A 26,446-nucleotide genomic window follows, 5' to 3' on the forward strand; every position below is an offset into this window, starting at 1 on the left:
GATTCATCCCAAGTGCAGCAAACCCCAAAGCACCTTGGCTGCCATCAACTAGCATAGCCAGTGACAATTAACCAGATCAGAACAGGTCATTTCACTTACCCTGTGACCACAAAACATTTTTGGAAGTTACAGCCAACTAGCAGCTGTTAAAAAAAAGAAAGAGAATGAGTTGTTTACAAGTGCTTTTACTCCATCAGCCTCTTCCCTAAGCCTCTGCCTCAGGGTGGGTCACAGGACAGATGCCAGGGGTGCTCCTCAGGTGCCTGAGGCTGCTCCCAGCCAAGCAGCACTCAGGGATGATCCAAACAAAGGGGGGGATTTGGCTGGGACATTGCCAGGTCAAAATCATTCTCAAATATCATACAGAATTATCTGATAGGAGCTCCTGGTTTCCTGCAGGCCAGCCCAGCCTGGCTCTCCACACCAGGAGAGCACTGAGAACTGCATCTCACACACCACAGACTCCTCCCGCCTACTTTTACCTGCACCTGCCATTCTGGGGCTGTGGCCCCAAACACCAGAGGGGCTCTGACTTTTTAGAGCTCTGAGCCATAGAAAATATCAACACCCCAAACCATTTTGCCTTCTTGGACCCCTTCCACAATCTGGAGGTTGTTCATTAGCACAGTTGTGGAATAACACAATTTTATACAACACTTTTGACTTCACCCATGTCAAAACCATCTCATATGTGACCTTGTACCCACAAAATGCTGCTCATGCTCAGCAGTATTTTCTTTTTAGCCTTTAAAGGCTGATTAAATGCAAAACAAGAGCTTAAATTAAACTTGAACCCCAGGCTCTTCCCATTGTGTTTGTGAGGGGCTCCAGAGCAATACCCAAAACTCAGCTTCATCCCAGTTTCCAGAAATGCAATTAAAGCACAAAGACAAACTTGGCAGAACAAGGCACTTTACCTTGAAAACACAGGGGGATGTATGTGAATATAAACCCCCCTGAAATGTCAATCTGCAATTTTAGTCTCTTCACATGTATTAATACACATATGAAGCAGTTTTCCATTTAAAATTGCATTCCCCAAAGTAACAAAGAATTAAAAAATAGTGTACTAAATTAAAACAATATATTTGCAGACTGGAGTATGTCCTGCTATGCAGAGTCCAAATCTGCTTTATGAATTACATACAGCAGAAGGGAACATTTTCCAATGGAGAAGGAATCTACTCCAAGGATCAGCAGTCCTAGACAATCATTAACTGTTTTGTGAAGACCATCAGTGCAGACCTGGGCTTTCTGCTCCCAAAATTACCCTAAAACACCTGTGTTCAGTGATCTAGAGGGGATTTCTTTTATAATACTTCAGTTACAAGTGTGCAAGACACCCTGGGTTTTTTCAAACCAGGTAAAAACTTCCATGTGGTGTTCTGTTTGTGCATCCTACACACAAGTCTAGGAGGACTGAATTTACAGCATCAGAAATGCTGTATTTGTACTTTATAAGTGTCACACAACCATTATAAAACACAATATTAGTCTTAAAACAAGCAGGAACTCCACTCCTTTCACAAATACCATTTGTGTCTGGTGGGAGCAGCTCATGTTTTGTTTTTATCAAATATAACAACTCTGAGCAGTGATTGTAACCTATGAATTCTGTGTAAATCAGTCCCTCAAACTTCCATTTTAATGCACAAGTAAATATGGCAATTTAACAACATGAAATTAAAAGTTAACACCCGTTTTGAAAGCCTACACAAAGAGAGAGCTTCAATCATAACCACCCAGAATATCCTTCAGTGGTGCTGCTCTTCATTCAGGAGAGTTCCATGGGCTGGCATTTGGTACTAACACCTTAATTTCACCTTTCTGAATAAACAATCTTCCCTAAAGATGCTGTCAAGTGTCTTTAGGAAAGAAGCAAACCCCTAAAACCTTTGCAACTTCTCTGCCAGTATCTTTAAATATGTAAGACCATGTTTTGTTGAAGACAAAATGTTTCAATAGTTCTTAATACTCAACATCACAAACCCTGCACTTCAGGAGGAAAAACTGCTTACAAATATTTAGTTAGTTACAACCAAGCCTTACTGTAACCTTACAAACAAGAAATTCATACTTTTCATGCTGCTGCAATGTTTTAGCTCCTCTGGCAAAAAGCACATGTACACTTTGAAGTTCCTTGCAAATGAAACCAACACAACCAACCTACATTTTGCTGCCCACTAGCAAATGACACTGCCAAGGCCAAGCCAAAACTATTTTAGTCATACAAACAGTGGAGATGAGATGCTGGCTTACAGCTAGACAGCCTCAGCTCGAGATCCAGCCCTAGGAAAAGGAAAGGCATCAGATCACAGCATGCAGCAAAGCAGCAGGAAAGCATCGAGTGGGACTCGACTCCGAACGTAGCTCGTGGGAAGGGTCCAAAGCTCTGCACACTTCCACTCCTCACAATGGAAATCCAAGTGCAGGCAGGTTTGAATCACACACTGTGCCTGGCAGAGGGTTAGCTTGGCTGCCAGGACCAACACAGAGCACAGCATTCCCAAGGATGTCCCAAGCATTGGAAGAGGTGCACATGCAGGGCTGGGCATGCGGGGAGCCTGGGTGACCCTGCCTAGGCACTGACAGCTCCTTGAGTAGCAACCTCTTTTCATGGGCAGAGGTTCTTGAGATGCTTTTAAAGAGAAAAACCCCACAGAAGTTGACTCTGGCAAGGCCAGCAGCAGCTCCTGCTCTCAGCACAGAGCAGCAGGGCACACGTACCTTCTTGTGAACAACGGAGGAGGTGGAATTAATGGTGCTCTCGTCACTATGCATCATGACCAGCTCAGGGCTGCTCTCATCCAGGACCTCCTGCATGCTGCTCACACTGCTGCTCTGGCTGCCTGTGCTCACAGACATGCTGGGGATGGAATGGTTGCTGCCCAGACTGTCCATCTTCCTACTCAGGTTTGATCCATGCTCACTGTCCTATAAAACAAGGGGCATCAGTTACAGATCCTGCAGGAGATCACCTGCCCAGCACGTGTCTGCAATGCCCAGAGTTTGTTTTAAAGGTGACTCTGCAGGCTTCAAGGGGCTTTGGGCATTATTTTGCCAACTGCACATCTCAAAGGGCTATTTGGGTTCTGGAATGCTCCATATCAGGCAGGCAGCTCCTGCCTTTCCCCTGCAATCTGATCACAACAGGTTTCAAGCCAGTTTTTTTTCCACATATCCTTAAGTCTGGGCATGGCTCTTGGCTTGATAGGAGACATCCAGGAATACTCAAGGAGCCTCATAATTAAGAGAAATTCTCCAAGTTTGAATTAAAACAATGCTTCAAGTCAGGATCTGCTATAACACATTTCCTGAATCAGGAAATATATAAGACAATGAATCTATTTATTATTTTATATATTTTACATGGTGTAGAGGTTTTAACCTCCATGTCCCAAGCAGTCAGCAATTCCATTTTATCAAGCTAAAAACTTCTTGAACCTTGTGTTTACCGCCAAGGCAAAGGTGAGTGAAGAATCCTAGCAGCTGACTCAGATGAGCCTGCATTATTATAGGGGTAAAAACTTGGATATACATAAACAAAGATTCCTCATGTAAGAGGTATTTTTGATTTTACAGCCAAATAGCAGGAGTTAGCAGCCTTTTTTCTTCTTCCATACCCACAGAAGCACAGTAATGCCAGAGTATGCACTTAATCTAGACTGATTGAGAGAATTTATGGAGTCCTTTGTAATGAACTAGTGGCAACAAAGAGGCTCGTAAGGAGCTCCCAGTGAGGACAGAACTCTGAACATCCTTCAGCTCCTGGGGTGAAGCAGCCTTGACTCACTAAAATGAGCAGCCTGCTGCTGCATCCAGTTTGCCCTGGCCTCTGAAGGGAGCTTGGGGAGAATTCCATTACAAATCAATTAACAGGGAACTCATTTTGTTGGAGACCGACAGGAAGATAAAATTGAGACTTGACAGATTTGCCTTTGATTGTGTGATTATTTTTTAAGCAATCAGCAGATCATTCAGAGCCTGTGTGAGAGCACTTAAAATCCAGAATAATACTATTTTACAGAGAACACAGGGGAATGAAAATATTTTCAGGATGCTTATGTAGAGTTGCAGAAGAAATCACATAATGAAGGATCTGAGGCTGTGTCATTAATGAATGTTTATGCAGGAAGGACAGAGATGAGATTGCATATGCAACCTGACTTCAACTTTCACCTTCTTGGGAGGGTTCTGAGGAAAGCATTAGTAACATTTTGCATGTTAAATATTTTTAAGGCTCATCTTCCACCTTAGAAAGCCCAAGGTAGAAGAAGGAAGTGCCTGGTGGCATTTCCAGTGGGGCAGGTTGTGTCCCCAGCTCAGCAGGAACTGCAGCACGTGCTGGATCTGCTCTCCCTGCCCAGTTAGTGACACACACACACACATGAGCAGTGACACCTCCTGTGCTGGGCCAGGGCTCAGGGCTCAGTGCAGAGCATGCTGTGCACATGCAGAGTGTCTGGCAGCTGCATCCCTGCCCTCCCTGCAGGGACAGCTCTTCTCCTTGCTCTCTTCAGGAGTGGGACAGGAGGAGCAGAGACACACCTTGGAGCCAAACACCACCAGTGTTTCCTGCTGAGCTGCAAGTGCTCAACAGCCAATGGGAAATCATTCCCTGGCACTCTGCCCACAGCTTGGCACTTGTGGGCAGAGAAACTGGGAGGTTTCAGTGCACAAATCTGACAATTCCCCAGTCTCCAGCTATGCCCCAGGTCTGGAAGCTGGAGGGGACCTTCAATCACAGCAGTTGCTGTTCTTGCTCCTTGGGGACATCTTCACCCTCCTCCTGCAGCTCCACCTGAGACCCACATGCCCATTTCTTCAACCAGTTTAGCTTTCAAGGAGCATTTGACAACCACAAACCCCAAACCCAAGCTCCTGAGGATCCTCTGAGCTTGGGCACCTCACTGTGTGTTACTGCCTCACTCCACTGGGGCAAAGGAACACAGACATCAATTTGTCTGTCAGTGTTTTTCATTGAGAAGCAGTCATGGATTTATTTATGCATGGTGCCTGCACCAAGTGACATTAATTTCCATCTAAGCTCATCAATTGAAAAATGACTGGTTTCCTTCTCTCAGCCACAGTTAGGGTCAATTATCATACACTGATTAAGTGGCTTGTTTATTACAAGATTTAAACTGAAGCTGCATTTTAGGTCTTTAAACTTTTTCTTCCTTAACATTAAAGAATTTTAAAAAAATAAGTCCTACTAATTCAGTGATTTGCTTTTCAGCTCATGAGAGGCCAATTACTTTACAGTAAAGTTATGGTAATTGAAAAAATATTAACATTAATGGAGTTGTTTTGACTGTACAGATGAGAAAGAAAAGCTTGGGCTGTCAAAGACCCTCCTCCACACAGGCTGGGAGCCACTTCTCACAGAGAACCTCCCTCAGAATGAGTTTCTTCCCTACAGCTTCCAGAAGAATGGGCAGCACTGGAAAAAATCCAAAGTTCCACATGTACAGTAATTGGCAGCTTTAACACTGAGCAAGGACTTTCACTCATTATCCTCTCTGCTGATCCAGATGAGATTCCAACAACATTCCTCACCTAGGCTGTGCTTGTTCTGCCACCCTAAGGACAGGAACACCTCCCTGGCCCTGGAATGACCGGTAACAGTGTGAATGGGGTGACAAACCATTCCCAGTACCTCCTCCTCCTCCTGGGACTCGTTCAGGGGGCCATTCCGGGTCTCCTGGAAGAGGATTTTCTTCATTTTCCGGTACTGCAGGTTGTCCAGCTCCCTCACTGCATCCTTGGTCCTCTGGATCAGGTCTAGGAGCACCCTGGGTGGCCTCTCCCGGCGGACAAAATCGTGCTAGGGAAAAGGAGGCAGAACTGGGGTCACTCTGGGGTTCAACTGGGACAGTGGGGACTTGTTAAAGGAGACAGAAATCTCACTGGGGTGAGCTCTGGGGTTCAACTGGGACAGTGGGGTCTCGTTAAAGGAGACAGAAATCTCACTGCAGACTCTGGGGTTCAACTGGGACCATGGGGGGACTTGTTAAAGGAGACAGAAATCTCACTGGGGTGAGCTCTGGGGTTCAACTGGGACAGTGGGGACTTGTTAAAGGAGACAGAAATCTCACTGGGGTGAGCTCTGGGGTTCAACTAGGACAGTGGGGGGACTTGTTAAAGGAGACAGAAATCTCACTGCAGACTCTGGGGTTCAACTGGGACCATGGGGGGACTTGTTAAAGGAGACAGAAATCTCACTGGGGTCACCCCTGGGATTCACCTGGGACAGGGGGGACTGCAGAACACCTCACTGCAGACTCTGGGGTTCAACTGGGACAGTGGGGGACTTCTCAGACCTCTGAAGTGACACTTCCCATTCTTGCAATTTATCTGTTCATATTCAGTAACTGGTAATAGCCTTTCTGAAAGGCTCCACACACACTGAGCTCCTGCTAGGGTCAGGTTTTCTGAACTCTCCAGGTTGCACAGATGATTTGTGCCTTCCTGAGTGGGTTCACTCAAAACACACAAGGTGACACTTCAAAACTTGGAGGCACAGGAATGAACAAAATGCATCCAGAAGAAACAAGATTCAACCTGCAAAGATTTATCCTGTATCCATTATTCCAATTCACACACAAAACCAGCAAGGAGACCACATAGTTTATCTATACCTAAAACTTTTGTAGCCAGAGCTGAAATCAAATCAGGCTCTTGACAACTCCTGCACAGGTTTTAAGTGCAGACTTAATAAATTCCTTAAAGGTATTTAGGAACATGATTAAAGCCTCTTCTCTGATTTATCAGACACATTCTCCTGAACTGTACAGCTGGCAGTGGATATAAAAGTCTCCAGCTTTCCCATTTAACCTTGGCTAAAGGAGACAACCTGAGTGAACACTTGCCAATGCTTTTATGGGATCCCTACAGCTGGGTGTGCTGCTTAGCAGCTCCCAAGAGGGATGGCTTTAGGGCACAAACATCCTCTGCATGCTTGTAGAAAAAACAGAAAAATGGCAAAAACAGAAAAACTGGCAATGGAAAAAAAAAATGGGTGAAAATGAGTGTTTCTCTGCTGCACATTGCAAATCCACAAGGGGCTTTTGTTGGAGCCTCAACAGCTGGACCCACCTGCAAGGAAATTCTCAGGAGGGGCAGCTCTGCCTGCTCAGCCTCCCAGCTCTGCTGTGGGCTCACTCAGGAGTGGGAACTCATCCCTGGAGCTGGAGTGAGCAGCACATGGAGCCCCAGCCACCCTAAAACAGGAGCCTTCAACAAAAGGGCTGAAAGGATGAGCTAATCATCTTTTAATGATTTGTAAATAAACAAGGAAAGCATCATGCCACAAGCTGATTTCTCGTTTTTAATTGAATTCAAACTGCTGTGCATTTGAGTTTTGCTACTGGGGACAGCCAGTCATTTCAGTACCCAATTTTGCTTGTAGTGATGGTGTTTATTTTTGAATCAGAGCTAAAAGTTCTTAACATCATTTCACACAGAAACAAAATGAATCATTTCTGCTCCTCAATGCAGATAACCACCATTTATTTCTCTGTGAACAGTAACAATCTGCAGCTTATTTATGATGAGGGAAAAAAGGAACCCATTTTTATCTCATTGTAGATCATTTTTAGAAAGCAGCAAAGCATTTGGAACCATGATCCTGAACCTAAATCCATTCTATGTGTGCACTCAAATATTAAAATGTCACCATGTGAAAAGCATAGGGGAGACATAAATATAAATAAAATATAAATATAAAATATGGAATAGACAGGATTTCACACTCGGATCTCAGCTCTAATTGTTTGTAGAGACTCCAATCTAAGGTATTCCTGAAATGACATCCTTCAATGAACTCAGCCTGTTCCTAGAGAGCAGCAAGGCTGCCAATCCCCAGGAATGAATCATTCCAAAACTCACAACATAAACCTATTAGCTGGTCAGGGTGCTACAAGCAGAATCAGGGAACAAAACATTGATTATTTACCACAGCACAGATGTACAACAGGAAATAAAAAAATACACCAGGTGCCAAAGGGAGCACAAACAGCTCCTTCATCATTTACCTGGAGAGGTCATTGGCAGCCAGAGGGAGAGCAGGGCTAATAATCAACTTTATAGAGAGACAATACTTAAAAGAAAAGCCTGATGGAAAAGGGGCTGGACAGGATTTCACATCCCCCTACCTTCTAATGGAAGGCTGCTCCTGAATTTCCCAAAAGCAAAGCCCTTGGAGCTGTAAACAGTTCCTCTACTTCCCAGGTAAACTGAACCCAAATGACTGAAACTGGAACTGATTCATGATTCACTGACAAACCCTTGGCAAACTCTGCACACATCACTCCAGGTCCCCCTCCTACAGGCTCTCAGCAATCAGGGACCTGTAAAAACTCCTTCCAAAGTGATCCAGTTATTTCTAAAATGAGTTTAATTAATTGGGTTCAGTATAGAAACCATTAAAAGGATTTAAACAACTTTTGGGTCTGGTGGTTTGATTAGGGGAGGAAGTCAGCCTTGGCCTATCCCCTCAAAGCTATTTTTAACTGCTAAGTGTGATGCATGAATGGAGGGAAAAAGAAAACCAAAAAAATCAAAGAGTGGATTTTTGTAAGGGCAAATACTTGTTCACCATCTTTATAATTATTTTGGTAGACAAACAGATTTCCCCCCAGATTTCTGGAAAAGATTTGATAAATTACCCGTAACAAATCTGTTGATGATGGCCTTTCCTGAGGTATTTTCTGTAAGCAGTAATCAACAAATCCCCTAAAGGAGTCTGACCTGCAAAAATCAAAAAAGAAAATAAAATAAAATTTAAAAAATATAAATTAAAAAAAGAAGCTCAGGATCTGGAATATATTCAAACTTATCAGTGAGAAGCAAAAGGAAGTTGACTGATTTGTTCTGAGATTCTAAGGCAGAGAAAGTAACTGGGTTTTTCCAAATTCCAAGTTGATCTCATCAATTCTTTCCCAATTAAAGGCTGTTGAAACAACATGGACACACAACTATCCCCAAGCACAAACTGAAAACCAAATAAGAAGTACATGTACCAGTCACTATTTCTGACTTTACTTCAACTGCTTAAAAACAAAGGACAGTGGAATTATTGGGAACTCCAGAAATGCACTCACTGATCTCTGGGAGGTTACACAGGGAACCCTGCCTCAATGCTCAGTTCAACACTTGAGGCTTTATTTGAGGTTTTATCCCAGCTGGAAAGAAGGAAACTGATTTTTCTGGTGCCACTGGACTCAAAAGGAGCACAAAAGGCACCTTGGTGACTCCAAGAGAGCAAACAGGGCACTGTAAACAAGGGCTTGCAGTCCAGAACACTGATGTGCTGCTGTGTTTATCCACAGCTGCCTCTGCTCTGCACTGCAAATCCTGCACAGAACGTGGGGACCACATTGCAGGCAGCAGAGCAAACCCCTGGAACCCTGAAAAATGGGCAAAACAGAGAGGATGAAAGAAGGAAACTGGAGTGGTCTTGATACAATGATCAGCAATTAAATAGTTTTGCTGCTCAAATGGCCAGCAGAGAAATGAGGGAACTCCACACCTCAGCAGGAGCTTTTGTTTCAAGCCTTGTGCAGATTCTGCCAAGCATCATCCAACAGCAACATTGCAATCCTGGGTACAGGAAACAGGGCAAGCTTTGCTCCCACAGAATAACCAAGTGTTCTTGTATCCAAGCTCAGATTCTGGAACAAGCCTGGAGCACAGGGAGCATTCACTGGCCACACAGCTCTCAGGGCTTCTGGAGTCCTCCACTGACAAAAATATCCAATTACCTCCACATTTTCCTCCCTTTCTCCACGTTTCAGCTGCACAGCAATGCTAACAACTCTTCTGCCAAGAGATCTTTGGGAGCTGGAAACTTTGCTGATGCTCAGCCATGGCTGGTTTAACACATCTGAGAGTATTTTAATTCCTACAGCAGCTACACCTCAGGATTAACACCTCCACACTTCCAGATTGTAGAACAGCCAGAGTGACAGAAGGTCAGAATTGAGCTAGCATACACAAATCACTGCACTGCAGCCAACAAGTTCATTGTCAGGCCTGAACTGTGCAGTGTCACAGGGCATTTTCAGGGAAATAAACAACAAAAATCAGCTGTTAATGGTTCTCTTACCATTCATTTGATTGTAACCTAGGGGAATCGTTCTGGGCTATGTGATATAAGGCACTCATTGCATTCATGTTGAAAAGTGGAGGCTTCCTTTCAGCTGGAAAGAGAAAAGAACAGAAAGGTGTGATAAAGCTGTCTGGAAAGAAAGGAGAAATGTGTGGAAGTATGAGCAGGGTATCACTGCTAAATCAATACCCAGTGCTGTTCTCATCACACTTAGGCCAATTATTTTAATATTCCAAGTTAGACCAGGACACCCACTCAAGGAAAGCTGCTGTTCACTTGGAAAGAGATGACAAAATCCAAAGAGAGCAGGATACAAATTATAAGGAAGAGTTTGCAGTAAATTTTACTTTAACTGCAACATCTCACACCTGATCTGCTGTGGCAAAACCAGCTGAAACTGAGTAAAACTCATCTCAGGCACAGTTCAGGGCCAGGACATGCTGTGTCAGTCCCCACAGATGTTGGATGCACTGCTGGAACATGTGGATTACAGGAAAAAGTGGCTGCCTGCCTCATTTGTCACTGCAAAGGGGGCAGGTTACCCAATTCACCTGCCTGACGTGCCATGAACTCCCTCTCACTGAAATCCTTCCCAGTCCTTGCACCCAGAGGGCCCTGGCCAGCAGCCCCTGACCTCTCAGGAGGGCAGAACTCTCAGTTCTGGGGGAGGCTGGTTCTCCCCAGGGTCAGTGGTGCCAGGGTTTCTCAATTCTTTCAGGCCAGAGCCTTTGCCACATCTGCTTTTCCTTAATCACTACCCACTTCAGCTACACCAGGAATTAAGACATCAGCATTCAAAGAAAGCCAAGTGCTGCTTAGATCTCCCCCCTCTGCTGCCTGAGCTCGTGTACACACAGGGAACCATTCAAAGTTTGAAGTTTAAAAAAGTTCCATGCTTCTCAAAAGGGTATTTTTAAGGAAAGCAAATCAATCTTAAGGGTTCCTGAGTCAAAAGCTCCACAGAAATGCTGGTACCAAGACTGTGCCTACAGAGGGTTGCAGAGTCTCTCCTGCTGCTGTGATTTACTCCTTGGGAGGCTGTGACACACCTGAACTCCACACAAACAAAAATCATTGGTCATGCACAACAACAGAAGCCTAAAACTCCCAATTCTGGCATTCTTTATGTCAAAATACAGACTGTGTCAGCATGCTGGCACATGAAATACAGCCATGTTAGTTACTGGTTATCTACACCATCTCAATTCTGGAGACAGCACTTCTGCACATCCCCCTCTTTGTTATCTCACACATTTCTGCTGATTAAACATTCACCAATGACATTGTCAGTGAACTCACCCACACAATAAGTTATTGGTGTGCTGCTGTTAAATAGAATCCATATCAAGACTGATTTTTGAAAATAATCTACTCAGCACATGCAGTGTCAATATTCAAACTTGAAACACACACTTAGAGCCTGCTCTGTGTACCTGCCATCACATCCACCTCTGCTCCAGGCTCTGTGGATGTGCATCATTTGCCCTCTGAAGTGCAAACCCTTTTCTTCTCTTCCCATAAAGAACCTGTCCACGATGATTCATGGCACAAACTTTTCAGCTGAGGCTGAAGACTTTTGTTTCAGAGAGCAGGGAAGTAAGAAGAATTGCAAATTAAATGCAGGTCCCTTCTGACACACAATCCTTAGGACACCAGTTCCCTTGGCACAACAGCTGGGACAACTTTCTCAGAGTGCAGCTTGGAAAACACAGATGACAAACCATGGCTTCCTCTCACTCAAGAGCAAAATGCTCTGGCTCTCCAGGGAATAACTGAGCACACCAGACTAACATGAAAGCACAGTGCATCAGTGATTTGCCAGCAGAAAAAGATTGAACTCAACTGTACGGTGCTCCAAGTCATTTTAAAGGGGAGAACTGATGAGGAGTAAGGATTTTCCCTTTTTGCAGGAGTTCCTAACACACTGCAGAGTTAATTACCCATCTCAGCTGTTCCCCAGAGTTAATCACCCCCCTCAGCTGTGTGTTCACTCACCTAACTCGATGCATGTGATCCCCAGAGACCAAACATCCACCTTGCCATCGTACTGCCCCTCGTCCATCGCCAGGATCACCTCTGGTGCCATCCTGCCAAGCACAGAGCAAAGGCTGAGTCAGGGACACACAGGGACACTCCAGGGACATCACCTGAGGTGGCTCCAGCCCCTTGAGCAGAGGCACAGGCCAGGAGAGACAGCAGGGAGGTGAGGAAGAGTGTGCTGGAATGGAACAGGCACTGACCACAGCAGAAACTTGTTAGAGGAGGGGGGAGAAGCAAAAGAGGAAAGGGGGAGAGAAAAAAGAGGAATGGGGGGGAAAAGTGAAAGAGGAAAGAGGGGAGAAAAGAACAGGAAAGGGGGGAGAAAGAAAGAGGGAAAGGGGAAAAAGAAGGGGGAAAGGGGGAGAAAAAAGAAGGGGGAAAGGGGGAGAAAAAAGAAGGGGGAAAGGGGGAGAAAAAAGAAGGGGGAAAGGGGGAGAGAAAAGAAGGGGGAAAGGGGGAGAGAAAAGAAGGGGGAAAGGGGGGAGAGAAAAGAAGGGGGAAAGGGGGGAGAGAAAAGAAGGGGGAAAGGGGGGAGAGAAAAGAAGGGGGAAAGGGGGGAGAGAAAAGAAGGGGGAAAGGGGGAGAAAGTAAAGAGAAAAGGGAGAGAGGAAAGAAGGGGGAAAAGGGGGAAGAAAAAAAAGGAAGGGGGGAAAAGTGGAAGGGGAAAGAAGGGAGAAAAGAACAGGAAAGGAGGGGAGGAAAAAAGGGGGAAGAGGAGAAGAAAAGATGAATGGGGAAAAAAGCAAAAGAGGAAAGAGGGGAGAAAAGAAAGGGAAAAGGGAGGGAGGAAAAAAGGGGAAAAGGGAGGGAGGAAAAAAGGGGAAAAGGGAGGGAGGAAAAAAGGGTCAACCCAATCATCTTCCTGTTAGCAGAGTACACTGGCACATGGGAGACCCCCCTATTTCCAAAGGCATTATAGCTGCAGGTTGACAGCAAGGGCTGGGAGAGCCTTAGAGGCACCCCCTGCACCCTCCCCCAGGCTGGCCCTTGGCACACCAGGAGCATTTCCAGCAGACCAATGCAGCCTGTGGGTGCAGCCATGAATGGAACAGGGAAACTGGCAGCAGTGGTGGTCCAGGATAAAGGGATGAAATGGGGACAGAGAAGCAGCAGGCCCAACCTGCAAAAATTCAGCCTCTTAAATTGTGTTCTTCCAAAAAAGGGCTTCCTGCCAAACGGCCTCATTCCAAGGCTGGGCCATGGTGACCTCCCAGCACTGCCTGGGGCCTCTGCCACAAAATCAGTGGAGCATGGAGCTGTGCTGGTCCTCAGTGCTGGGAATGCCAAGGAACTCGGGTGACCCTTCAGCAATTCCTTCAGAACAGGACTGAAGTAGCTGTGTGACTTCCAGTCAGACTAACAGGATCCCCTCTCTCCATGAATGCCTCAGTCCCATCACCTGGGGCAAGTGTGAAGTATTTTTAATCCCCTCTCTCCATGAATGCCTCAGTCCCATCACCTGGGGCAAGTGTGAGGTATTTTTAATCCCCTCTCTCCATGAATGCCTCAGTCCCATCACCTGGGGCAAGTGTGAGGTATTTTTAATCCCCTTTCTCCATGAATGCCTCAGTCCCATCACCTGGGGCAAGTGTGAGGTATTTTTAATCCCCTCTCTCCATGAATGCCTCAGTCCCATCACCTGGGGCAAGTGTGAGGTATTTTTAAGCCAATAGCACTGCAAGAGTGGAGCCATTTCCAAGCACTGCACAGCCCAAACCTCTCCTTATGGACCCTGAGCAAGGACAGACTTCCTGAAGATCTGGACAGAGGGATGTCAGGTAAAGTGCTTGGCCAATGAAGATTTTACCCAGGAATTGTTATTGAATTGTGAAGCTCTGGAAAGGGAAGGGAGCAGTTCTATAAAGGACTAAAGCACTGCAGGCTTCACTCACCAGTAAGGCGTTCCCACAAAAGAGTTGGCAGGAGACACTATAGATGCAGACCCAAAATCAGCAAGTTTCACTTGACCTGGTTCTGTTAGAAGAATATTTCCAGCTTTAATATCCCTTTAAGAGAGAAAAAAAAAGAGGAAAAAGAAGTAATTCAGCATGATGCAAACTTTGGTGAGATGCCTTTGTCTGCAATTTGTAATGCTGGGACAGAGACACAGAGAGGAATTCACTGAGAGTGTTTCAGCAGCAAGCCCAGAGTAGCCTCTGCTCCCCCATTCCCTGGGCAGCACTGCTTCAAAAGTAATATATGGAATATTTCACCCACAGGTGCTACATCCCAACACTCCTGCTGCAGGACAAGTGCTGAAGTTTTGTGTGTGAAAGAATGAACACCTCATAAGTACAAGAGAGACAACACAAGCTGTCCCCATCACTGTCACCTTCCCTGTAAAACAGCCAAAGGGATGGAGCACCTCTCCCACAAGGAAAGGCTGAAAGAACTGGAATTGTTCAGCCTGGAAAAAAGAAGGCTTCAGGGTGACCTAATTGTGGCCTTTCAGCACCTGAAGGGAGCCTACAAGAAAGATGGAGAGGGATTTATTCCCTGTTTACAAGGGATGGAGGGACAGGACACAAGGAATGGCTTCCTATTGACAGAGAGCAGGGTTAGATGAGCAATTATGAAGGAATCCTTCCCTATAAGGGTGATGAGACCCTGGCACAGGGTGCCCAGAGAAGCTGTGGCTGCTCCTGGATCCCTGGAAGTGTCCTGGACAGGGCTTGGAGCCACCAGGGACAGTGGAAGGTGTCCCTGCCATGGATGGGGTGGCACTGGAAGAACTTTAAAGTCCCTTCCAAACCAAACCATGCTGGGATTCTATACCATGGCTCAACAGCCACATCAGGTATCAACAACATATCTGCCAGCTTTGAATTAAATAATTATTTAATTATTATAGAAATTCAATTAAATAATTTAATAATAACGTTATAATAATTTGATACTTTAATAATAATGATAATTTAATAATTTAAGAATAATTTAACAATAATTTTAACGGCCATTAAATAACAAAACCCCAAGAATTCCCTCTTTTCCCAGCCCCGGCGCCACGCGCGATCAGCCGCGCGGGGGCTGCAGTGCCGCCCCCTCGCCACCAGGTGGCGCCCATGCGCCAGGTCCCCGTGCGGGGCCGGACCCGCGGGACCCAAGCCCAAAATGGGGTCCCCGACCCCAGAATCGCATCCCCAACCCCAAAATGGGGTCCCCGACCCCAAAATTCTCCCCGTTCTCCCTCGGCCTCGCCGTTCCCACAGGCAGAGGAAGCTCTCGGTGGGGCTGTGGCAGCAGCACGGCGCTGCTCCCCGCCCAGGCAGGGCTCGCCCTCCCGCCTGTCCCCTTCTGTCGCAGCAGCCACAGAAGCAGGGATGTGTCGCTGCTGCTCATTTCTGGGTGAGCAGATTGAGCTCCCCAGCTCAGCAGGGAAAAGCTGGAATAGCCTCTGTACCCTTTGGATGAAATCCAGGTCACAGAAGCACAGCGTAGCTGGGCTTAGCTGGAGATCACCCAGTGGAACTCCCCTTGAGCAGTGACACAGGAACGTGGCCAGGTGGGTTTGGAATGTCCCCAGAGAGGGAAAATCCACACTCTCCCTGGGCAGCTGTTCCAGGGCTCTGCCACCTTCCATGGAAAAGTGCTTGGAATTCTCCTCAGGTAGTTTTATCCTCGACTTACACTTCAATTACCTAATTGTGATTCCATCACATCTCTGTGACCTCCCTGCTACCAAAAACCAGGCTGTGCAAAACCAATACAGTTTTACTTATTCACGTGTAAATATGAAAAATTATCTAGTCTTAGAAATAGTCTAGCTCAGTGAATTCCAATTTATTTGGCACATTTAGGGTGATAGTCTCCTATTAGTGTTCAGTGCAACATTCCTGGGTAGCCTTTGTTAGCAGGGTCTGCACAGAACAATTGCCACCACAAGGCAGAGAAAATGTTGGTAGAATAACTTTTTCCAGGGTTGGTAGAATAAGTTTCTAAGCAGCTTTGAGACTCCAGGGAGCAGGAGATGGAAGGGCAGCAGCTCCAGCCTCACCTGTGGATCCTACAGTGGGAGTGCAGGTAGGCCAGCCCCTGCAAGGCACCGTGGGTGATGGCAGCAATCTCCACTTCCTGGAGTGGCTTCTTGTGAACTACAGGGGGAAAAAAAATCAAGAAACTACAACAAAACAGAAGAAAATAAATGGGATATTTTCCTGAGAAAGTGTGTTTTAAAGAAAGGAATGCCACCAATCTGCTACAAAGAGAAATTAGGGAGGAATTCTTCCCTGTGAGGGAAGAACACAAACTGTGATCCTGTGATCTTGGCCCCCAAGGAACACTAATTTTTATAAACTTTGGCTTTGATTCCCTATTTTGACTTAGATTCCCCTCTTTCTTTGCAGGTGCTGTTCCAGTGAGGTCACATCAACCTCCTGTTCTAAAACCCATCTGTAATTATTCCTGAACACTGCAAGGCAAGGACAAAGGTGATCTCGGCAGGATTTTATTATGGATATTCCAAAAACAAGCAGCCTAAAGAGGCACAGATTACAGGAACATAACTGTACCCTTTTATACTTTCATTTGACAGAATTAAAATGTGCTTGCCAAGTATCTGTAGCACTGGGACAGCCTAAAATTGTTCCTAGAGAATGGAGCATCTGCAAAACTCCACTCCACTCCCATCAAACTCAGGTGGGGAGCACTGGCAAAAAGAAAATCCAAAATATATCAAACTTACCTTCTAACAAATCAGAAGCTGATCCTAAACAGTACTCCATAACCAACTGCAAAAAAAGGAGATCATCATGCCTTCAAGTATCTCTGGAAGCATTTTGAAATTAAGAAACATCTTTACATTCCAAATTTAAATCACATGGTGGCTTTAACACCCTGATTAAGGCAAAAAAAGCCCAAAGTAGTAGGTTTTGTTAGCTTTCCATCAGAAGATGCAAAATTTGACTTTTAGTACTGTTCAAAGCTATTTCAGAGCCTGTGCTGAGGGTTTGAGTGCTGCAGGGTCCATCTGCTCCACGTGCCCCTCACTCACCCATGCTGTGTGCTCCTTCAGGTAACAGCCCTTGTACTCTATGGTGTTGGGGTGCTTCAGCTGCTGCAGAAACTTAACTTCTTTGATGATATCCTGCCATTTCTAATGAAACAACAAAGCAAAAAGTATAAATACATTTCTCTTCTTAATCCTCTACATCCTTTCATGCACCACACACAGTCTGAAGAACGACCATAAAATGATTTTACAATATGAAGATGGAAAGTCAGTGTTGCAAAAGCACAGCTGTAAATCAGTTGTCTGGGCCCCTCCTGCACTGGGATACCCCCCCAAGATATATTTAACAGCTTGAGGACTGCCAAAATAATTTTCTTCCTCATTTTAACTGCAATACATTTCACTTAAATGCTGCTGCTTTGCAAATTGAGGTGTTCAGTGCCCTCAAAGTTAGTAAGAAATTACAGAGAGTAGCAGTGAGCTGCTCACCTTCTCTAACACGGCACAGAACCACTGACATTTGGGAGAAAAAGCAAGGAAAAATGAGTTTAAACCACCCCTGTTTGCTCTTAGCAAACAAACACACCCTGCACATCCACACACCAGTCCAAAGGATCAGTGGCTCCAAGTTCCACACAAAAATAAGAGGAACCATAAACACACAACAACTGAAATGAGACTGAGGTTAGCAGCTCTTTGCAATTTGACAGATTCTCAAGAACTTCAGAGAGATGTGCTCCAGTGGCCAGTGTGCTCTTCATAGAATTATTTGTGAAACAAGCCCCATCCAGGCATTCTGAATCCCCACTCACTTCCTTCCACTGAACTATTTGTCAAAATGTGCATGAACTCATTTTCTCTCTGCAAACCTCCACGATTCCCATGGAAGGGAGCATTAAAAGCTGTCCTGCTGGGGTCAAACCAGAGCTGCAGCTCATTCCACTGCTCCCATTGCCACATTGCCACAGCTCCTGAATGCACAGCTGCCTTTATTCCCCTCACCTCATTTGTTTGCTTTCCACTGTAGGACATCTTCTTGACTGCCACCACCTCATTAGTGTGGGAATTCGTAGCCTGGAGTAGGGAAAGAGAAACATTGAAAAAAGCAACAAATAGATTGAAAAAAATGTCATTTTCCCCCCTCTCCACGGAGAGAGCTGTGCCTGTGGCAAATAAAGGTTTTTTTTCTCCTATATCCTTGCAAGCTCCTGCATATCAGAGACATCTTCCTCAGGATATGATTTACCACACAACTGTTAGGAGACTTTCCCCTGATTTTACCTGTTCATATCCACTGCTCCTTCCTCAGAATTTGTGCTACTTCTCTATTGATAAGTAAAAGGCCCAATATTGCACCTACTGAGAACCCTCAAAACACAGTTTTACTGGAATTACAGTAGAAGCAGTTTAGGTGAACCTCAGGCAAAATGTCTGCCAAAGAAACAAATAAAGAGGTGTATCAAAATCTCCATGATTTCATCCAAAAACTCGATACAACACCGACATTCTTAAATAGTTATTTCAATTTCCAGCTTCAAGAAGATGATTCAACCTGGAATTTATCTAAATTTAAAAGCTTTCCTTTCACTGCACTAGACCTTAGTTTTGCAATGAAGATTATGCAGCCATCAAAATTCTACTTTTCTGCTTGGATGATGCAGGGATGGTAATTAGAGGCTAAAAACTCAGGTTTGGAAAGATCTCTCCTTGCCTGGACTGGCACTGCCCTCATTTCTGCTTGTTAAGGGTAAAAAACATCAAGCTTTTGGTCTTAAAACAGCTGCTGAAATCTCTGTACCTCCAACCATTTTTGAGACAAAAAAAAAAAAAAAAAATTAGTGACAGTTAAAAGCTTAAACTATAATAGGAGCTAAATGTGGTAAATCCTCCTTTCAAGTAATGTATTAACTAATGACATTTTTTGAGGCATGTGGGGACTTCAAAGAAAAACTGTGTTGAGTGAAGCAGTGGGGCACAGGAATTACTGAAGGGAGGTGACACAGGCCCCTCACAGCTCAAATGAGGCAGAGAAAGCTGAAAATGAATAACTCTGGGATAAGGCCAAGCCCTTCCCCAGCACTTGCCACCCTGCTTCAGCAGAGAGGAGATCAAGGGTGTTTTACTCAGATGTATTTCTGCTTTCTCTCTGCCTGTCTCATCCATTCCAAGCAGCTCCAGCTGCCCATGGTGTCTGTCCTTCCAGCTGATTTGTCACTGCAGGACACACTGCCACCTTCCCAGAGCTGGGGGAAGTTCTGGCTGCTCCAAGAGCTTGGGATGCTCCTGGCTGAGACAATTCCAGGCCTGTGTGAGCACACCTGGGGAACAGCCATGTGCTGAGGCCTGTTTGAGATGATACCTTGAGAAATTCTATTGTTATCCCTCTAAATACACATGAAATACTTATATGACATAAAATTTAAGGTTCCTCTCCTCAAACCAGTTCCACCAACACCTCCATCACTTCACACAACTCCAAACTGGAATGCTTAAAATAGCTTATATTAGCTTATAATAATAGCTAGATTTGTCAGAGATCTTATCTTAATACTTTACTGTCTGATACTCAGAAACCCAGCTCCAGTGAACCTGATCCTCCTGAGTGGCTGACCATGGTTCCAAGCAGCTTTAATTTGGCTTTAACTGATTTTTTTCAATATTGATTCTACTTCAGTCTCACTAATGCCAACTGGATTATAATTATTTTCAATTCCAGCATTTGGGATTTGGCTTTGTTTGATACCAACTGTAAAAGCACCATTTTTCTCATTTCCAGATTAAATTCTCTTGCCTGTATCAATGAATGCCATACATCCTTCCTGTTTGAATTCCCATTCCTCTGAGGACTCTCTCTTAGCTTTTGCCATAAAGGAAATTGTAGAGATTTCCAAGTATCTTGAAATTCCAGTTTGGCAAATTAATTTTCAGCTGTTTAAATTCAACTTTTAGCATAAAACCACCATATACTTCACCTGGATAGTTGGGTGCACTATTAGGACTATAGTGAACTGCTGCTATAAATATGTGATATTCACATTCTCTGAAAAAATCCCTTTGCCCAGGATCTTTCACCTGGGAAGCTGAGAAACCCCAGAGACAAGGAAAACAGTTTTTATCTCATTTGTTTCTCCTGTGTTGTGCTCACATGTGGAATGTGTTTGGAGATTGTTCACCCACAGGTGATTGTTTCATTGGATTCTGCTGTGAGTTGTTTTCACTCTTTGGCCAATCAGGGCCAAGCTGTGTTGAGACTCTGGAAAGAGTCAGGAGTTTTCATTATTATCTTTTTAGCCTTCTGTAAGTATCCTTTCTGTATTCTTTAGTATAGTATAGTATTCTTTAATATAATATAGTATCAAAAGTAATAAATTAGCCTTCTGAGAACATGGAGTCAGATTCATCATTCTTCCCTGCCACAGGGATCCCTGTAAATACAATATAAATACAGCTGAAACATTCAAGAGCTCAGGAATGGTTTAGAAACACTTCTTTTTGAGATGTGTTATCACAAAAGCAATGCACACAGAGCACTAAAAACTCAAGGAACATCTCCTTCTACAAATGCTCAAAAGCCTCCAAAACATCACTTGAAATTATTCTGTTCTCCAAAAAAAAGAACCAACTCTACTTACAAAGTAAACTGCTCCAAAGCTTCCATGTCCAATTTCATGCAAACCCACGAAGATTTCCTCAGGATCATCTTTGTAGAAGAGGTCAGCAATCTCTGGGTCCTTTGGCACCCCTTTGCGCATGGTGAAGCGTGTCAGGAACTGCTCTGTGCTCTCCAGTCCCAGCCAATTCCTTCCCTCATCGACAAAGCCCTTTGCAGACAGCTCTCAGCACCTGCTGGGAGAGTTCATCTTGAATCTGCTTCCCCTGCACGTGGCTGTGTTCACACTTCTCTGACAGCAGCACCAGAGGAAACACTTCCAGCAGCAATAGCCTTCACCATTGCTTCCTCCTCCCAGCTAATTCTTTTTAATTATTAGTCCTATTTAGATAGAGAGATTAAAATGCATTCAGGATACAACAGCTCTTTATCTCACACAGGAAGCAAGTGCTGCAGTGACACTGAAGTCCACTTGAATTCAAGAGTCCTGTTGCTATGCAAAACATCCTGTGTGACAGGAGTTTGTTATCCTTCACACCAGGCTCCCAGTGTGTCAGTTTTTAGATTCTCTCTGTTGTTCCTCCTACTTTCCTGGGCTGTTTGCTTTGTTTCTCTACTCCCAGTTGCCAGCTGGTGCTGGTGGAAAAGTCAGCTGCTATTCCACAGCAACACTTTGCAGCCATGTAATTGTTATTTCTCATTTATTTACTCAGAGCTGCATGACAGCCAGCCCTGCTGGATTGTGATTGCTTCCAGCACATGGAATTGCTTTTGAAGAATCCTAAACTCCATCCACAGGGCACATCTTTGCCTCCCTAAATTCTTCCTTAGCACAGAACTGAGCTGCATCTAAATGAAGACTTTCAGTATTCATCCCCAAAATTTTATTTGTGTGGGAGGGAAAAAAAAAAGGAAGAAACATCCTAATATAAGGAAGTTTTCAATTTCTAAAGAAAACATCTTGAAAAATCTGCATTGACTCATTAAATACTCATATGAAAAGCACTGATGGGGGCCTTTACTCATCTGCTTTTGACAGAAAATGCAGCAGAGGAGCTGCAGCTGAGTCACTTGGAGCAGCTTCCATCAGTCTGGAGGTACTTTCACACCTGTGGTTCAGCCCCTCCTTTACTGAGGCCACATTTTGTCTGTGCTCAACAAACTCCTGCAAACACACACAGGACCTTCAGCTATACCATGATACAAACCAGGGCAGCATTTAATGGGATAGCAGCTGAAATGTAACAATCAGATGAATTTCAAATTAAAACACACATAGAAAAGGCTTTAGAAGGTTTTGGAGTTCAAGTGCCATCTGGATGAAAGCAGAATTTCGGCCTGGCTGAGGGTCAGTGCTGGAGCAAGGAGGAGAGGGGCAGTGAGAGGAGCCCACCTGGATAGCTGTGGCACCAACCATGCTCCGTGGCTCACATTCCTCCCAGCAGCATTGTCCTGTGCTCCCAGCCCTCCAGAATCTCCTACTCTGCAAAGAAAAACAAGGAACTGGATTTAGAAACATCATTCTGAAGTTTTACACCTTATTCTAACACACGAAACCACCGCATCCAGTGAAGGCCAGTGACCACAGGGGAAGCACAAGGAGAACTGGCTGAGAATGCTAATGGGGTGTGTTTAGGTGAGGATAAGCACTTCTTGTGCTCCAAAGCCCTTGGACTATACAGCACTGGAGGACAGAAAACCAGGCAAAGAGGTTAAATGCCAAGTTCTTTGGTTTTTATAAAGGCTCTTAAGCTTGCCAGGGCACAGGAAGTTCCCTCTCAGACCCTGCTCTTTAGATAATCTATAAAAAGGACAAAGCTCAGAAAAATTCCCTGTCCCTGGCAGTGTCCAAGGCCAGGCTGGACAGAGCTTGGAGCACCCTGGGACAGAAGAAGGTGTCCCTGGCCATGGCAGGGGGTGGCACTGGATGGGCTTTAAGGTCCCTTCCAACCCAAAGCATGCCATGATTCTGTCACAAGCTGACAAGGCTGTGTCCATCACTTGACTCTCTGAGCTCTGCCTGATGACACAGAAGGTTCCAGGGAAAGCCCTGGAAATCAGGAAATCAAACACTGCTGAATTCCAGCAGGGAGAGGATGAGCAATGAAAAGATGGAAAAGGAGCAGCAGCCAGTGAGCCACACCAGCTGCAATCAGGTCACAGTGAGGGATGTCCCCACTGCAGCCACCCGCTCCCATGGGTGTGGGGACACCCCCAAAGAGCCACTGCTGGCCCCTCAGGGGACTGGGACACAGGCAGAGCTGGGAATAGCCTGAGCTCATGGAAAATGTTATCCTGCAGCTACATGCACAGCAGAAATGCTTCCAAGTTAAGCATAGTGCAATAGTTACATTGCCAAAATCTGAATTAATAGGCACCTGATTTAATGACACACTAACTCATGCTCTCCTTTATTAGGGAAAAAATAAACGAGCAGAAATCTTTCTGTTAATAGCTAACATTACCAAAAATGTTATTTTTGTTACTTTATCTCACCACAGGCCAATAGTATCAAGCTGTTAAAAGGCTATTTGAAGAGCACCAAAAAAAGGTTCTGCACTGTTTTGCTTTAAAAAAAAATCTCAAATATAAACAAAAGCCAGATGAATGAAATGCTTATTCATTTTCAGCTGATTGGCCTCACCCAAAGGTGCTATATTTACTACAGCCCTGCAGACAGGGCAAAGAATGCAGTATTTCAGGTCTGGCATTCTTCAGCCAACAGAAAAATCCATCTGGCTTTAAAAAAATAAAAACAAACTGATGGAGAAAACAGTTTATCCATCTCCAGTCAAATGAACCTCTCTGCCATTAAGAAAGGCTGTGCAGCTCCAGTATTCAAGGTATTTAAAATGGGAGGCTAAAGGTCAACACTTAGAGTTAAGCCCTAAGTAATAATGTCATTTTCCAATTAGGGCAGACACGAGTAGTGAGGCAAGTAAATCTTCCTGGTAAATCTGCTCAGCAGGGCTATTATTGCCCAGTAATGAAAATCAAAAAACTTAGGATGGAAAGCGAATCAAGAGCAACCTGAGTTGTGCTGATTGAACATGATCACATAGTGATCCACAGCATCCCACAAAGCCTGAGAGCCCTCTGCAGACAGCACCACAGCACCAGAGCCACAGTTTGGGTCCTGGCCAGTGTAAAACACCACAGATACACATCACAGCTCTTCATTTGGCTGGCAAGGTCACAAATCTTAACAACACAACTCTCCTCTAGATATGGAGACTGAAAGAGAAATGGTTTAAATCAAGGCAGAGCAGTCTAAGAGTTGAGAAAAAAAAACACTCAAGGTCAAGGTATGGCAAATTTGAGCAGGTCCTTTTCATTACCAAAGTGCTGAATTAATACACCAAGAAACAAGTTCTATTAGAAGCCTGATTTCTGCTTTTCATCCTTGTAAAGCAGCATTTGAGACTCTGCGTGTCCTGAAGACCTCAAAAGGAAAGATCATTAATCACACTGGCTGTGACTTAGGGGAGTGACAAGTGACTCTAGATTTTGGGGGTTTGAGAGATCAGGACTCTGTTCAGACAGCAAAGTTCCCTCAATGCTAAGCAACCCTCCCATTCAAAAACCATTAATTAACTACTTTTGCTACACAAAGGTTCTCTCCTACCACTTAAAACTTCCAGGTGCTGTATTAACACCAACAAAAAACCACTTTGACCTGAATATAAGAACAAAACACAACTGGAAGCATCTTCAAGAGGAGCTAAACTGACATTTCCAAATAATCCATGGATCTAAAATTATGTCAGTCAATGAGATAAACTTGAGAACTCAGAGTGTGTGGCTTGTGAAAAACCAGTTTGAATTGCATCTCACAGCACCATAGGGCTGTTTCAAATGAGCCCAGAAACTCACAAAATTAATTTTAGTTCCTAACTACACCAGGGTACTTCCCAAAACAAGGACAAAGTTTTCCACTCCATGCAGAAAAACAAACTACAGGAAACAGGGTGGACCAGCAGCAGATTCCACTCAGAGGAGGAGCAACATGACATGGCTCATGCACCCATTTTTAGATGCCTATTTTGAGGGGAATAAATTCACACCAGAATTATTTTCCCAAGAATAGCAAGCACAGAGCCCCATTTCATCACTTCAGTCTCTCCAAAACCTAGAACACAACGTAAAGAAGGAAATTCTGAGATAAATTCAGCTGATAACTGAGTACGAAACCTTTTGAGCTTGAAGTAAGGAAGGAGCTCAAGCTCCCCTGCAGACCCCACCCACAAACTGCCACGGTTTTGTTGGTCTGATTTGGGCAGGTTTTGTGTTGTTTTTCAGAAGCTGGAGCTCTTCCCCTTCCCTTTAATTGGTACATATGGCTGGCTGGCCAGGCCAGACACAAACCCTTCATCCTGGGCTGATTCCCTCACATGAAGACCACAAGCTTAGATGAACAGCCCATTATTTCAGAAAAGCTTTTTGGAGAACACTCTGGAACCTCCACGTTTTAAGCTGTTCAGTGTCACTTCTTTGATTGTTAAGAATTACTTGCCCAGCTAACTTGATCTAAGTGAACACAACATTTGTGTTTTTTCCAGGCATTTCACTCATTTTAATGCTTAAACCAGGCAGATTCACACACCTAGCACAGAAACTTCAAGACATACAAAAAGCACCTCCACTACAGCCTTTACTTGCTTAAATTAATCACCAATTCCAAGACACTGAGGAAAGATTTCACTCTGGTCTAGAAGCAGCAAGTCCTCTCACGTCCTCCCCTCAGATTTCTGTGAAGCAGAATGATTCACTTGGGATGGAAGTGGAACAGAAGGTACCCAGTGACCTCCAGCAGGAAGGACAAATATTGCTGAGCATTTGGGGCTCTGCAGGGACCAGGGAAGCTCCCTGAGGGCACAGAGCAGGAGGAGCAGGCTCAGGACATGGGGACACAGTCTGCCAGGAAGGCTGGACAGACTGACCACAGCCACAGCAGCAGCTCCTCCAGCACCACCTCTACTGATGGCTTTTCCAAGGAGTGACTCCCCAGAACAGCCAGGTCAATGGCAGCCCCATTCCTACAAACATCTGGGTGCAGCCACAGCTGTTCAGCACCTCACAAGTGCAGCAATTTCCCTTTGGAGAGTTGGCTCTGCAGTGCACCTGGAATTCCATCCCAGGGCTGTGCTTGGGGGTCAGGGCAGCGCAGAGCTCGTGTGTGCATCAGGTCATGAGGAGTTCACACATTACTCATGCTAATAAAACCCTGAATCACAACTGTTCTGACCCAGGCCACTGCTGCACGCTGCCCCTGGGGGATGAAATCCAGCTAATAACTTGCAGGGCTTGTTGTAGATAAATGCCTTCACAAAAACAGCTTTATTTCCTGATGAGGAGCAGTAGTTTCAAAGGAAATACTCAGTTTATACTTCCCCTATGACCACCATTTCTACAGCAAAAGACAATAAACTCATTAAAAATTAAAATAAGACAACCTTATTTTAAAATAATTTTTAAAAAATAAAATCAGTGGGCTTAAATTCAAGAAACAATCAGTTTTAGTCATCAGGAATGTTTCAACAAGTATGAAATCAAGCCACAGGCCAGCCCTCCCCAAAGGAATAGTCCCAGTTGTGCTCTGAAATTCCATTGCTTTGCTAAATATGTATAATCACAGCTACCCCAGATCATGGGGTACAGCCTGGGCTTCAGTTTAAAAGTCAAACAGCATCATTCTCACAACAGACATGCAATGAAAAAGCAAGAGGGACTGGGTGTA

The 26,446-nt window shown here is 44.7% G+C and overlaps 1 protein-coding gene across 4 annotated transcripts in view; it reads right to left on the bottom strand.

Moving 5' to 3' along the window:
* TAOK3 (TAO kinase 3) overlaps positions 1-26,446 on the bottom strand; it is a 79,013-nt gene that overhangs the window by 23,279 nt on the left and 29,288 nt on the right. For 2 of the 4 annotated variants that reach the window (XM_071445471.1, XM_071445473.1), the window contains 12 exons: positions 22,103-22,192; positions 20,732-20,942; positions 18,102-18,173; positions 17,142-17,243; positions 16,833-16,878; positions 16,146-16,242; positions 14,044-14,157; positions 12,107-12,198; positions 10,109-10,202; positions 8,670-8,751; positions 5,648-5,827; positions 2,728-2,934 (listed from right to left, as the gene is read on the bottom strand). In XM_071445471.1, coding sequence (XP_071301572.1) covers positions 2,728-2,934; positions 5,648-5,827; positions 8,670-8,751; positions 10,109-10,202; positions 12,107-12,198; positions 14,044-14,157; positions 16,146-16,242; positions 16,833-16,878; positions 17,142-17,243; positions 18,102-18,173; positions 20,732-20,851 — 1,206 coding nt within the window. In that variant the 5' untranslated portion in view covers positions 20,852-20,942; positions 22,103-22,192. The remainder of the gene's footprint in view (positions 1-2,727; positions 2,935-5,647; positions 5,828-8,669; positions 8,752-10,108; positions 10,203-12,106; positions 12,199-14,043; positions 14,158-16,145; positions 16,243-16,832; positions 16,879-17,141; positions 17,244-18,101; positions 18,174-20,731; positions 20,943-22,102; positions 22,193-26,446) is intronic. The other 2 variants (XM_071445472.1, XM_071445475.1) reach the window with 2 other exon arrangements.

Source organism: Agelaius tricolor, unplaced genomic scaffold (assembly GCF_023055355.1).
Source record: "Agelaius tricolor isolate 1412-34295 unplaced genomic scaffold, bAgeTri1.0.p SCAF_20, whole genome shotgun sequence".
Lineage (NCBI taxonomy): Eukaryota > Metazoa > Chordata > Aves > Passeriformes > Icteridae > Agelaius > Agelaius tricolor.